The following is a 13,063-nucleotide window of genomic DNA, read 5'->3' on the forward strand; positions in this document are numbered from 1 at the left end:
TAATATTATTTAACTTGAATTCAAATTTAATACGAATTTAAACTGTATTATTTCATTCTCATCTTTAATATTATAATTTTTTATGTAAGTTATTTTAATTTGAATTATTGTGCCTACATTGATTTGGATTGAATTAATGAAATGTTATGTCACACATGTGATAACCCTGTCCAAAAATCTCCTCATTAACGGCGTGGACTGGGTTGATTAGCCGCCAACAATACGACGTCGTTCCATGGGCTATCTTGATGAATAAAATGTTAAAACCGAGAATAAAAGACTCCGACGACGGAAAAGAATAGACAAAGAAAACTGTGTCAAAGAAAGAGCTCGTAGATAATACTGCTTCAATTTTTCCCTGTCTTAATTTCTCCAAACCTCCCGAAGCTTAATCCTAAAGGGAGGAACTTTATCGTTCTTGTCGTCGCCATTTTTGTGTGCAATTCTCTATATGTGAAGAAAATTCAAATGTGAAACATCGTATCAACCGTCGAATCGTGATCAGAGTCTTCTCCTCGCGCATTTTGACCGTCCGATCACAATGTCTTGGGGACTAGGATGGAAACGGCCTTCGGAGATCTTCCGTTTGTCTCTAAACTACGGTTATGAAAAATCTGCGGAAGATCTAGACCATACATCTCCGGTAAGTTCCTCTTTGTCTTCACCGGAATCCTCAACGCCGCAAGATCAGAAAGAGCTAGGGTTTAGGATTGATCTGGATTGGGTTGCGGGGGATGACGAGGATCAGGTGGCGATAAGGCTGCAATCCAAATTGATGGTGGCGCTTCCGGAGCCGCAAGATACGGTTTCGGTGGAATTGAGGGAGACGGAAGAGAAATTAGTGGGAGTGGAGATGAAGGTGGAGAAGAGGAGAGAGCCATTGCGGGCGGTTACGATGGCTAAGGCGGCCGGCTCAGGTCAGCAGAGTGATGGGGTCGGAGTATTGGTTCGATTGCTACGGTCAAATTTGGTTCCTTCTGGTGACAGTGGTCTGGTTGCCTGCGGTGACCATTGGAGAAGTGTCACTTTGCTTAGCCTTTGTGGTTGTGGTTTAACGGTAATTTCGTTCTTCTTCTTTTCCTTGCTTTTCTTGATTCTATATTTATGCTTTTTTTTTTATTGAAGTGATTTTATTGAGAAATGTGGAGCGATGGATTGCGAGAAAGTATAAGCATGGACCTATGCTAATTTTAACTTGTACTAGATCCTTTTTTTAACAATTTGGATTGAGCTCTATGAAGAAACTAGGCATGTTTCCTTTCCTCTGCTCCGTTAGTTTAACACTCATTGGTTGTGTACTTTTTGATACAGACACTGCCCGTTGAGCTAACTCAATTGCCTGTTCTTGAGAAACTATACCTTGATAACAACAAGCTCTCTGTGTTACCACCTGAGCTTGGTGAACTAAAAATCTTAAAAGTACTCAGGGTTGACAACAACATGCTTATTTCAGTTCCTGGTAAGAGTAAATCTTGTTTTACATCTATCTTCCCTAATGTACTACCTGATCAAGCTCGTAACTTCCCATATTAAGGAGGGAAAACATTTATTCCCATGATTTTGCAAGTACTAGGCCATTGCTTTCTCACTTATCCATTTTACCATGTTGGTAATTTATGAGCAGCAGAGCTGAGACAGTGCGTTGGGCTAGTGGAATTGTCATTGGAACATAACAAACTTGTTCGGCCTCTTCTTGACTTCAGGTCACTTTATTGACAATCAACATATTTTTTAAGCTCGTGGATATATAGTTTCCTTTAGTCTAATGTTTTTCTCCAGTTGGATTGCAGGGCTATGGCCGAGTTGCAGATTCTTAGGTTATTTGGTAATCCACTTGAATTCCTTCCTGAAATCTTGCCTTTACACAAGCTACGCCATTTGTCCCTTGCAAATATCAGGATTGTGGCTGATGAAAATCTAAGATCAGTGAATGTGCAAATAGAGGTACAAGCTACAAAAATTAGCTGTTTGTATGCTCGTGCGATGAATAAATCTATGCTTAAACTGCTTCTCTTGTTGTATTACAGATGGAGAATAGCTCTTACTTTGGTGCATCTAGACACAAGCTGAGTGCCTTTTTCTCTCTCATATTCCGTTTTTCTTCTTGTCATCACCCTTTGCTAGCCTCTGCACTGGTCAAGATAATAACACAAGACCAGGGGAATCGTGTAGTTATTGGTAAAGATGAGAATGCAGTGAGACAGCTCATAAGTATGATAAGTAGTGAAGACCGGCATGTGGTATGTTGCATATACTTTCATTTCTTGAATAACATCAGACATGTTTATTTTATGCAGTATCATTATGGTTCGTATCTTGTGTCAGGTCGAACAAGCCTGCTCCGCTCTATCAACTCTTGGTGGAGATGTTTCCGTAGCAATGCAGTTGATGAAATGTGACATCATGCAACCCATTGAAACTGTTATGAAGTCTCCTGACCCGGTAGAACTGGTTTCTGTGCTACAAGTTGTGGTCACATTGGCCATTGGATCTGATATTGTAGCTCAGAAGATGCTAACCAAGGATGTTTTGAGATCATTAAAATTACTCTGTGCCCATAAAAACCCAGAGGTAATATTCTGATCTAAATGATTCTTATATCAAATGTATGTATAATTAAACCTTTATATTTAATCAGGTGCAAAGGCTTGCTTTGTTAGCTGTTGGAAATTTGGCTTTCTGTTTGGAGAATCGTTGCATTCTTGTGACCTCTGAAAGCTTGAAGGAGCTTCTCATGAGACTGACCGTTGGACCTGAACCACGTGTGAATAAAGCTGCTGCTCGTGCTTTAGCAATTCTTGGTATATTTCTGCCATTTGATTTTTTACTTTCTTTTAGAATATTTGGATCTTGGATCATCTGATTATGTTATTCTGTAGGAGAAAATGAAAACTTGCGACGGGCTATAAGAGGAAGACAGATACCAAAACAAGGCCTACGCATACTGTCAATGGATGGAGGTGGCATGAAAGGTCTTGCAACTGTGCAGATCCTTAAAGAAATTGAGAAGGGAACTGGGAAGAGAATACATGAGCTATTTGACCTTATCTGTGGGACATCAACTGGAGGAATGCTTGCTGTTGCCCTTGGTATTAAGTTATTGACCTTGGACCAATGTGAAGAAATATACAAAAATCTTGGTTAGTGTGCTGTATAAAGGTTCTATTTGTGGGCACTTAATTTAGGGTTCAATTAATTTATCTAGTTCTATGCTGTTTTGTAGGAAAACTTGTTTTCGCTGAACCTGTGCCAAAGGATAATGAAGCTGCAACTTGGAGAGAGAAGTTGGATATGCTTTATAAAAGTTCTTCACAGAGCTTCAGAGTTGTTGTACATGGATCTAAAGTATGAATTTCTCTTTTATGCAAACTTGTGCTTCTGTCTTTCATACTGCTAGAGCTGCTTTCATCTTTTCCTTGAAAACTATGTTGCTTGGACTGGGGTGTGAGTGTTGGATATGGAAATGGTCAGATTTCTTTTTTATGTTTTTCCATATATTTGGTGGATCCTTGGAGGATTATATTTTCATGCCCATGTGGTTGACTGGGATACTTAAAGAAAAATGAAGAATAGTAGCAACGTGGTTGAAAATGTATGTCTATTTATGCATGAAGGGGTATTAAACTATTTGAAAGTATAACTCAAGCAAATGAGAAATTTTGTGTTTCTCCAAGATATTTTCAGAGGATTTACTATAATTTATTTAGGGTTGCTCATTCTATATATTTCCTTTAATCAATAAGACTTCACAATCACATCTGCTTATTGCATTGTTCTTATCATCATTTTGAAGGTGTTTTGCTATACTTAAATCAGTAATTTAAATGGGCCTATCTGTTTTACTTTTCAAAGTATTATTTGCTTTAACTGTATAGTATAACATAGAGTATTGCAGCACAGTGCAGATCAGTTTGAAAGGTTGCTAAAGGAAATGTGTGCTGATGAGGATGGTGACCTACTAATTGAATCTGCTGTGAAAAACATTCCGAAAGTTTTTGTAGTGTCTACTTTGGTGAGCGTTATGCCAGCTCAGCCTTTTATATTCCGCAATTATCAGGTTTGTGGTCAAGATTTCCGTTCTCTATCATGCAATATGAACTCTAATTGGGTTCATGTATTATTGCTCATGTAGATTTATGTAGAACAATTTACACTATGTTTGGATAAGTGTAATAAAGGAAAGGAAGGAAAGGGAAAGCAAAAGACAGAAAGGTTAAGGAAAGTAAAGGAAAAGATACATGTGTATCTTGTTTTGATAGCTTAAATTAGTAAAGCAAAGGAAAGCAAAGGAATTTTAACAATCTTTGTTTGGTTAAAGAGCGGAAAGGAAAGGATTTACTATAATAATTTTTTCCAATTATAACCTTTTTAAGTTTATGAAAACATGAAGATAATAAAATAGGTATTTTATATATTTCTTTCTTTTTTTTCACTTTCCTTTCCCTAGCTTGTTCTCCAAATTGGGGTAAACAAAAATTGTACTTCAAGGGAAAGCAAGGAATACTCAATTTCCCGTACTTTCCCTTATTTAAACAAAAATATTTATCCAAACAGGGGAAAGGTCCTCATTTTCCCTTAGTCTACTTTCCTTTCCCTCCCCTTAGTCCAATCCAAACATAGGGTTATAATCTATTTTGGTAATATCTTGGCAGCTCTAAGAGTGAGTTTATACATTTATAAATTTCTTAATGTGCAGTATCCTGTGGGAACCCCCGAGGTGCCTCTTTCGATATCAGAAAGTGCTGGAATTACCACTCTAGGATCTCCAACTACAGGTGCTCAAGTTGGCTACAAACGAAGTGCTTTTATTGGAAGTTGTAAACACCATATATGGCAAGCTATAAGAGCTTCTTCTGCTGCCCCATATTATCTTGATGACTTCTCAGATGGTATTTTTCTTCTGCTTGCTTAACTATTTTATTAAGAATGTTTGAACTTAACCTTTATATTTTTACCTTTTATATAGATGTAAACCGCTGGCAAGATGGTGCTATAGTGGCAAACAATCCAACTATCTTCTCAATAAGAGAAGCACAACTTTTGTGGCCAGATACAAAAATTGACTGTATAGTTTCAATTGGCTGTGGTACTGTGCCTACAAAGGTAACTGCTTTATTTTGTGTTTGTCCCCATCCAAGTGGTTTCTGGTTTCAATTGACCGTAAAACTATTCCTAGTACCATGACCATTTGAAGTGCAAATCCTCATTCTGTAAATTCATGCAAAATAACAGGACAGTCCACAAGCGCTTTGTATCATGTTCCAAGTTTAATATGTTTCTAAGTGGTTCTGATATTTTGGCTAATTGGAGAAAAAAATCTAGAGATTTTTAATTTTCTATTGACCTTTTCAATAGCTGATCATATTGAGGTTTAAGATCCATTACATCATACCCTGGATTATTCTGTTGTAGGCACGAAAAGGTGGTTGGCGATATCTAGATACTGGGCAAGTTCTGATTGAGAGTGCATGCTCTGTGGACCGAACTGAGGAAGCTTTGAGTACTTTGGTACCTATGCTTCCTGAGATTCAATATTTTCGGTTTAATCCAGGTATTGAGTCTTGGTTCCTTGATGAGGGTTGGAAGTTTCAACCCCATTTTATGTCTCCATCAGTTGCTTCTTCCAACCATTTTTTCTTTTAAATTTCATCTAGGAATTCATCCTTTTGCAATATCTTTGTAGTGGAATAATTAGGAAGTCTTCATTATTTTATATGGTTGCCCTTGCAGTTGATGAACGTTGTGACATGGAGCTTGATGAGACTGATCCAACAGTTTGGCTGAAGTTGGAAGCTTGTGTAAAGGACTACATCGAGAACAATTCTGAGTCCTTCAAGAATGCATGCGAAAGACTTATTCTACCCTTTGCACATGACGAGAAGTGGACAGAGAATTTGAAATCTCAACATTTTGCCAAGGCAAAGGCATCAGATGCAGGTAGTAGTCCTTTTCAATAATTTTCATGTGTTCTAGCTTTCTGGATGCTCTGCTGAATCTTTTTAATTTATTTTGCATTGGTAGATGAGAATAGCCCTTCTTTAGGCTGGAGGCGAAATGTTCTACTTGTTGAAGCTTTGCATAGTCCTGATTCAGGAAGAATTGTGCACCATGCTCGGGCACTGGAGTCATTTTGTGCACGAAATGGAATTAGATTATCTCTTTTGCATGATATATCTGGACTTTCGAAGGCATTACCAGCTACAACATTTCCAACACCATTTACCTCTCCTCTGATCACTGGAAGTTTCCCTTCAAGCCCTCTTTTATTCAGTACTGATACTGGCCTGCAGAGGCTTGGCCGAATTGACACAGTCCCACCTTTAAGCTTGGATGGATTACAATCTGTAAAGATAGCTATATCACCCCCTACATCCCCTTCTGCACCCAGGCAGCTCTCTTTACCTGTACGGTCATTGCATGAGAAGTTACAGAATCTACCACAAGTGGGCATTATACATTTGGCCCTTCAAAATGACACTGTTGGTTCGGTTTTAAGGTCTAAATGATCCTTTCTTTTGCCTAATTACTTTTGAGTGTATCTTTTGCCCCATGCTAACCTGCTAGATGCTTCTTTTCTCTAGTTGGCAAAATGACGTGTTTGTTGTGGCTGAACCTGGAGAACTGGCTGATAAGTTTCTACAAAGCGTTAAGTTGAGCATGTTGTCGGTGTTACAGAGCCAGCGTCAAAAGTGTGTATCACCTTTTGCCAATATTACAACTATTGCTGATTTGGTCCGTTGTAAACCATACTTCCAAGTTGGAAAGATTGGCCATAGATATATTGGACGCCAAACCCAAGTGTGCATTCGTCTGTCATTTGCTTTCAGTTTGTTTTTTGTTAGTTTGATGTTATCAAATCTAATGAACTTCTATTTCTATTTTCTTGACAACTCTTAAAGGTCATGGAAGATGATATTGAAATTGGGGCATACATGTTTCGCCGCACAGTCCCTTCTTTGCACTTGACACCTGATGATGTTCGTTGGATGGTACGTAGTGTCTCTCGTTTGATTATCAGATTTGAGCATCAAAGTACATGATACCTGACGAATGTTATGGCTGATTTATTTTTTCTCCCAGTTTTTAACTCTTCACTTTGATCGTTAACCTGAGCTGCTTGTCTTCTTAGGGCAATATTGCATTCACAGGATTAGTTTAATTTTCTTTGTTTCAGTTGCTTAACCTTCTATTGATCTAGGTGATTGTGCCAAACATAAGAATAACTTCAAATACCTCTAATCATTGACTCCAATCTTGAATTAATAGAAATGCATTACCAAGACAACAAGGATACTATTTTGTATAAACCTCCAAATGGCATTCATTGTTGATGTTTTCCATGTCAACTTAGGGCTGTGGTGTCATCATATTTAACAAGCCCACTCCCTTTCAGTGACACCCAAAATCTTTGTTAACATGTTTTATTTTATTTACATGAAGTGCAATTCCTGCATGAAAAGTTGATTTGGTTTTGTGTGGCTGATACTTCGTTGAATAATGCTAGGTTGGAGCTTGGAGGGATAGGATCATAATCTGCACGGGAACTTACGGTCCCAATGCAAATTTGATCAAGGCCTTTCTAGACTCGGGGGCCAAAGCTGTTATATGCCCTGCAGCTGAGCCTCATGATGTGTCAGTTAATATATCAGGAGAGTATAACGTTCTGGAAAATGGGAAGTTTGAGATTGGTGAAGAAGATGCGGAAGATGAAGAGGTTGAGGTGGAAACTATCAGTCCGGTGAGTGACTGGGATAGTGACATGGAGAAGAATGAGGAGCATTGTACAGGTTTTGGCGATGAAGAAGAGGAACTATCAAGGTTCGTGTGTCAGGTGTATGACTTGATATTTCGGGAAGGCGCCAGAGTTGACGTTGCACTAAAAACTGCACTTGCCTCTAATCGGAAGCTGAGGTATTGTTGTCACCTTCCCAATGTAAAATAGGATGTGAAATAAATCCCATAAACATTATAATAAGAAAGCAAAGAAAGAGAGAGAGGGAGAGGGAGATAAAAAGAGTATAGGGTGTGCATGAATAATTAGACAATGTGGGGGGCACCAATCAGTTTTGAGGTTTATAATTAAACGTTTGTTGTCAACCATTCATTGCATGAACAAAGAGTGTAAACATTTACAATTCTCTTTTCTTTCTTTTTTTTAATATAGAAATTTATTTTTTTAATAGGTAATGGGATTGAATTCTGCAAAATAAAGCAGATTCATATATGTACAAGGCTCAACCTTAAAATTGTTAAAAGTGATTGATTAAAATAGCCTTTTAAATATATTATATTCTATCAAAAAAGAAATGAAAAATGAAACACGTTATATATACTATTTAGATAATCATGTATTATTTTCAAGTATCATTAAGAATTTTCTTAAAATGTTTTTTAAATAAATTACACCTCATCATTTTTTTTTGAAATTGAATTTTATATGTAATTTGTAATGTACATAAATTTATTTAGATGTTGAAGTAATAAATTTTAATAGTTTTGATAATTGAATTTATCAAATTTAGAGAATATAATTACAGTCAACATATACACTATATAAAATTTTAAATATTTATTTAAGTGTTATCTTAACATGCTTTGGTATAAAAGCTAATTTATTATAGCAAATATAAAAAATTATTGACAGTTAAATTATTATAAAAATTAATGGAGAGTAAATATCAATTTTTGAAATATATATATATGCGGATTCAAATAATAAATATTTATGGTTTAATATTTGTATTTTTTTAATATTAAAGATTTAAGAAAAAAAATTGATCAAATATTTAGATCATGTTATTATGCATAACTAACTCTGTAAATAATATCTATTAAATCAAAGATTAATATAAGGAAATGATGATCTAACTAATAATATTAAAAAGATTTGTATATTCTCTTTGCATCTCACCCACATACTAAATAAATAATCAAATATGTCTTATTATTATATAAATTGCTTATTGGGCATAGATTTATATTCGATTAGCCAACTGTAAAGGCGTGGATAGCGCGTGAGATTGGCACCATTGTCTGGCGGTCGGATCATCAACACAACACTGATCCAAACTGAATTTGCTTTTCGAATGCCTTTTTCAGTTTTCTTATAATTGAGTTGTTGGTCACACTATAACCCCTTTTTTTCTTTCTTTCTTTTTCATTCATCACTTTTTCTATCACTAATCCAGAGAGGGAGAGAAAGTGAATTTTTGGCCTTAATTCACTTTACACGGTTTTTCTTTTTTTAATTATGTAAATTGTGAATTTAGTTTTTGGATTTTAATTTCATCCTTTAATTTCTCTACAAATTTTAGTCTTAACCAAATAATAATTATTAAACTCATTAAATTAAATTTTGTTGTTTTCAAAATTTGATATAGCTAACATACTACCACATGTATATATCAGCATGCTATTTCATCATATTACTCATAAAAAAAAATTCATTAATAGATTTAATGAATATCATTTGCATCGGGATTAAAATTTTGAAATTTCAAAAATATAAGAACTAAGAACGATACAATTGAAGAACATGGACTAAATTTACATTTTAAGCATAATACAAGACTAATAGTAGAATTAACTACTACTTCTATTTGATCAAGACTAAAATTTGAAAATTTGAAATTATCCAATTCGGTACATAACTATTTTTGTTTATATTTTTAAGAAGTTAGTGTTAAAAATTAACTAAATACCATTAAAAATAAAAAAAATACAAATTTTAAAAATATAATAGATAATAAAATTCTATAAACAATTTAATATTTTTGAAAAATAAATTTTCACTCTAATTCGTATAATTTCAATTTTTAATTAACTTGGTAAATAATTTTACACTAAAATCAGATTATTAGTAATGCGTATTGCTTATTTTGGATTTAAAATTTTAAAATAAATAGAAAATTGTTATGAAATAAAATAATAGAGAGAGCAAAAGCAAGAGAAATAAGAGAGCAAAAGAAAAAACGTATTTTTATTGATCAATGAGAATGATTTAGAATGTTTATCCAAAGTCTATAGTTATGGGAATAAGAAGTATAATGATATAAAACCCTGCTTCTACTGAATATTAGAGTTCTAAAGTACATCAAACTTATATTAATCTTGATGGACATTTACTTAATAATAAAATATTCATAACAAACACATGATAAGCTCTTAATCAGTCTATAAAATTAAAACAAATTATTATTAATATAAGAAAAGGTAATTCAAATAATTATTTCACATTTTTTTTCTTATTAAAAATTAAATGATTTTATCAATCAAATCAAAGAGTTATAGAATATTATATTTAGAAGAAAACTAATGAAAAAAAAAGAGAAAAGAAATAAAGTTTCAAGATAAACATATTGGTATCAGAAATTGGCTTAGAAAATGACTCGTTAGTTGAGAGAATTTATAAATGTAAAGGATTAAATTTATTGAATTATTTAAAAAAGGATCAAATTGAAACAATATGTAACTATTGAGGACTAAATTTGTTATTATACCAATTAAAAAAAATCTCGTGCGGATGACCAAAACAGGAACAAATTCAAATGTTAATACCTAAATTGAAATTTTTTAAAGTTGAGTGATCAAAACAGAAACATGAATGTAATTGGATGACTATTTGTATAGTTTACCCAATAAATATATGGATTAATATTTGGTAGAATGAGAGTATAGTAATTTTAAGTTTTTTTTTTTAAATATTATATTATATAATTGTGGAATACGTGTGTATAGTGTTTGTGATTATATAAAAATCTGGTACTAGGCAGCAGCATGAGAATAAAGTTTTTAAGGAATTGAAACCAAACAATCAATTCACCAGTCATTTAGCCTATTCAAAACACAATTAAACATGCTCAAATCATACCAAAACAACCATCTTAAATGCCTAACCAATGTATCCTCATTGGTACCACATTTTATATATTCAAACACATCAACAAGGCATCATCCATTCAAGACTTTCATCCATACAAATTTTACCAATATTGAACTAACACTTAGATACTTAGGCTATCAAGCTTTAAGTTAAAAACACATACCATAACCTAACTTCTACCACAACCATATATACGAGTAATCATTATTTCACTTCAACCCAAAATAACATCACATCATCAAGCCAACTATTAACCAAAGACTTCCTAGGTACATGCCATTACAATTTAAAACATCACCACACTTAAGCTCGGGATCATTATTGGATGTTGAGTCAATGGTAAGCTGAAAAGTACCTAACATGCGTACGGAAAATAAAACCGCATGCTGAGTATAACTTGTGGTATTTCTAAAATCTAAACAATTTAAACTTGATATAAGCAATTAAAATGTAAGAATGCAACAATATTTCATAATGCCAACTTACTTATTCTTTATTCACAATCAATAGAGTTCACAAATTTAGTACATGGCAATAGTATTTCATATGGCATTTGAGAAACCAATCCATTCAATGGCATATTTCATCTCTACTTCCAATTTATGATTTCATTTCTCATAATTCAATCGATATTCACAACAATATACCATTTCATATTTCATTTCACATCTCATTTTCATTTCTCAACCATGTCATTTCAATATCAAACACATCGATTTTATAATTTATTTTCCCTATTAACATGACTCGAACTCGGATGGATATACAAATTCAACCAACACACCAGTTTGGCACTCAGTGCCTTATCGACTCGAGGTCGAAGAAATCGCTGAACTTTTTCTATCTTATGGCATGTCATCTATATCCGACTCAATCCAAAACAGTTAATAGGGTTTCATTTTACTTTTCAATACAACAAAGGTCTCAATTTCATATATATTTACATTATCATATATAGTCAATTCAATATTCACATAATTAATACATTTCATAATATACAAAATCAGTCCATTTCAAATCAACTATGAATTCGATTCAATCTCAAAGTACAAAAGTACTCACTTCAAATGCTCACTATACATAAAAATGTACTGTGTAATAGTTTATAACTTAATTTCGGATTATAGAAACACAAACAGTATATTCCGAACTACTCGACGTCGACCTTGTCTTCTCCCTTCTTATTCGAGGATTCCAGAACGACGTTTGCTAAGGAATAAAATAATTACAATTAATTAATAACATACCACTCAATTCACAAAAATTTTATTTTTTTCTACTATATTTTGCTTAATCCTCAATTTAGTCCCTCAACCGAGATGAAATTTAATATTCATATTTAACCTCAATTTTTTATATTAATTTCACTCTAAGTTAAATTTAGTTCCCTATTTTCAATTCTCCCCTTAATTTTGAATTTTTCTCAATTTTGTCTCTATTACTCAAAATTTACAATAATTCCACAATTTAGTCCTTTTCCACATCTAACTTAAAAATTTATCAATTTAACCCCTAATACTTAAACTATTCAACAATGACAACATCTAAAAGATTAAACAATACTAAAAATTATAATATGAGTTGAGTAACTCTAAGTACCGAGATTCTAAAAACGTAAAATTTATAAGAAAAGAGATTAAATTGAATAACCAATTTAAGTTTGAAAGTTAAAGACCCCTTAATGCCGTAAGCTTCTCCTTCTTTTCTTTCTTTCTCTTTTTTTTGCATGCATTCATCTCTTTCCACTTTCTTATCATTTCTTTTATTATATTTTCTATTATTATTATTATATAATATACATACATTTCATGTTATTTATTTATTATAACATAACACATATCATTAATGCCGTCCACTACCACTAAGTAAATGTATATTTACTATTTTAGTCCCTTTAATTTATTTCATTCTATAATTTAACTTTTAAATCCTTATACCATAATAGTTCCTAATTCATGCAATTACTTATCCAAAAAATAATTCACTACTAAACTAATTTCGTAAATATTTTTATTAAATATTTATGAGTTCGATTTAGGGAAATAGAGTTCTGAACCTCACTTTCTGTCACCCCTAACTATCGAGTCGTTACAGCACCTCAATTAAATCAATCTGAAAACTCAATTTTACAACCATACTTAATCTGTAAGAATTGTGATCATACCAATATAAAAGAATTAA

At 33.2% G+C, this 13,063-nt stretch overlaps 1 protein-coding gene across 2 annotated transcripts; it reads left to right on the forward strand.

The window, feature by feature from the left end:
- Positions 1-279: 279 nt before the first annotated feature.
- Positions 280-8,180, forward strand: LOC107961982 (phospholipase A I). Of its 2 annotated transcripts, none has more exons than XM_016898177.2 (18): positions 280-1,057; positions 1,312-1,459; positions 1,625-1,703; positions 1,791-1,944; positions 2,028-2,240; positions 2,326-2,571; positions 2,639-2,801; positions 2,880-3,140; positions 3,224-3,345; positions 3,896-4,057; positions 4,697-4,889; positions 4,967-5,103; positions 5,413-5,551; positions 5,731-5,937; positions 6,022-6,496; positions 6,582-6,798; positions 6,900-6,989; positions 7,505-8,180. In XM_016898177.2, the coding sequence occupies exons 1-18, from the start codon at positions 542-544 to the stop codon at positions 7,940-7,942; spliced, it is 3,960 nt and encodes a 1,319-aa protein (XP_016753666.1). In that variant the 5' UTR covers positions 280-541; the 3' UTR covers positions 7,943-8,180. The 2 variants fall into 2 exon arrangements, with proteins under 2 accessions (XP_016753666.1, XP_016753667.1); XM_016898178.2 differs by having other exon boundaries at positions 1,628-1,703.
- The last annotated feature ends 4,883 nt before the right edge of the window (positions 8,181-13,063 follow it).

This window comes from Gossypium hirsutum, chromosome A06 (assembly GCF_007990345.1).
Source record: "Gossypium hirsutum isolate 1008001.06 chromosome A06, Gossypium_hirsutum_v2.1, whole genome shotgun sequence".
Taxonomy (NCBI): domain Eukaryota; kingdom Viridiplantae; phylum Streptophyta; class Magnoliopsida; order Malvales; family Malvaceae; genus Gossypium; species Gossypium hirsutum.

Excerpts from the sequence above, each read along its gene's own strand:
- LOC107961982 (XM_016898177.2), top strand. The coding sequence starts at position 542 with ATGTCTTGGGGACTAGGATGGAAACGGCCTTCGGAGATCTTCCGTTTG. Across the intron at positions 3,346-3,895 it reads TTGTTGTACATGGATCTAAA|CACAGTGCAGATCAGTTTGA; the intron begins GTATGAATTTCT and ends AGAGTATTGCAG. Across the intron at positions 4,058-4,696 it reads TTATATTCCGCAATTATCAG|TATCCTGTGGGAACCCCCGA; the intron begins GTTTGTGGTCAA and ends CTTAATGTGCAG.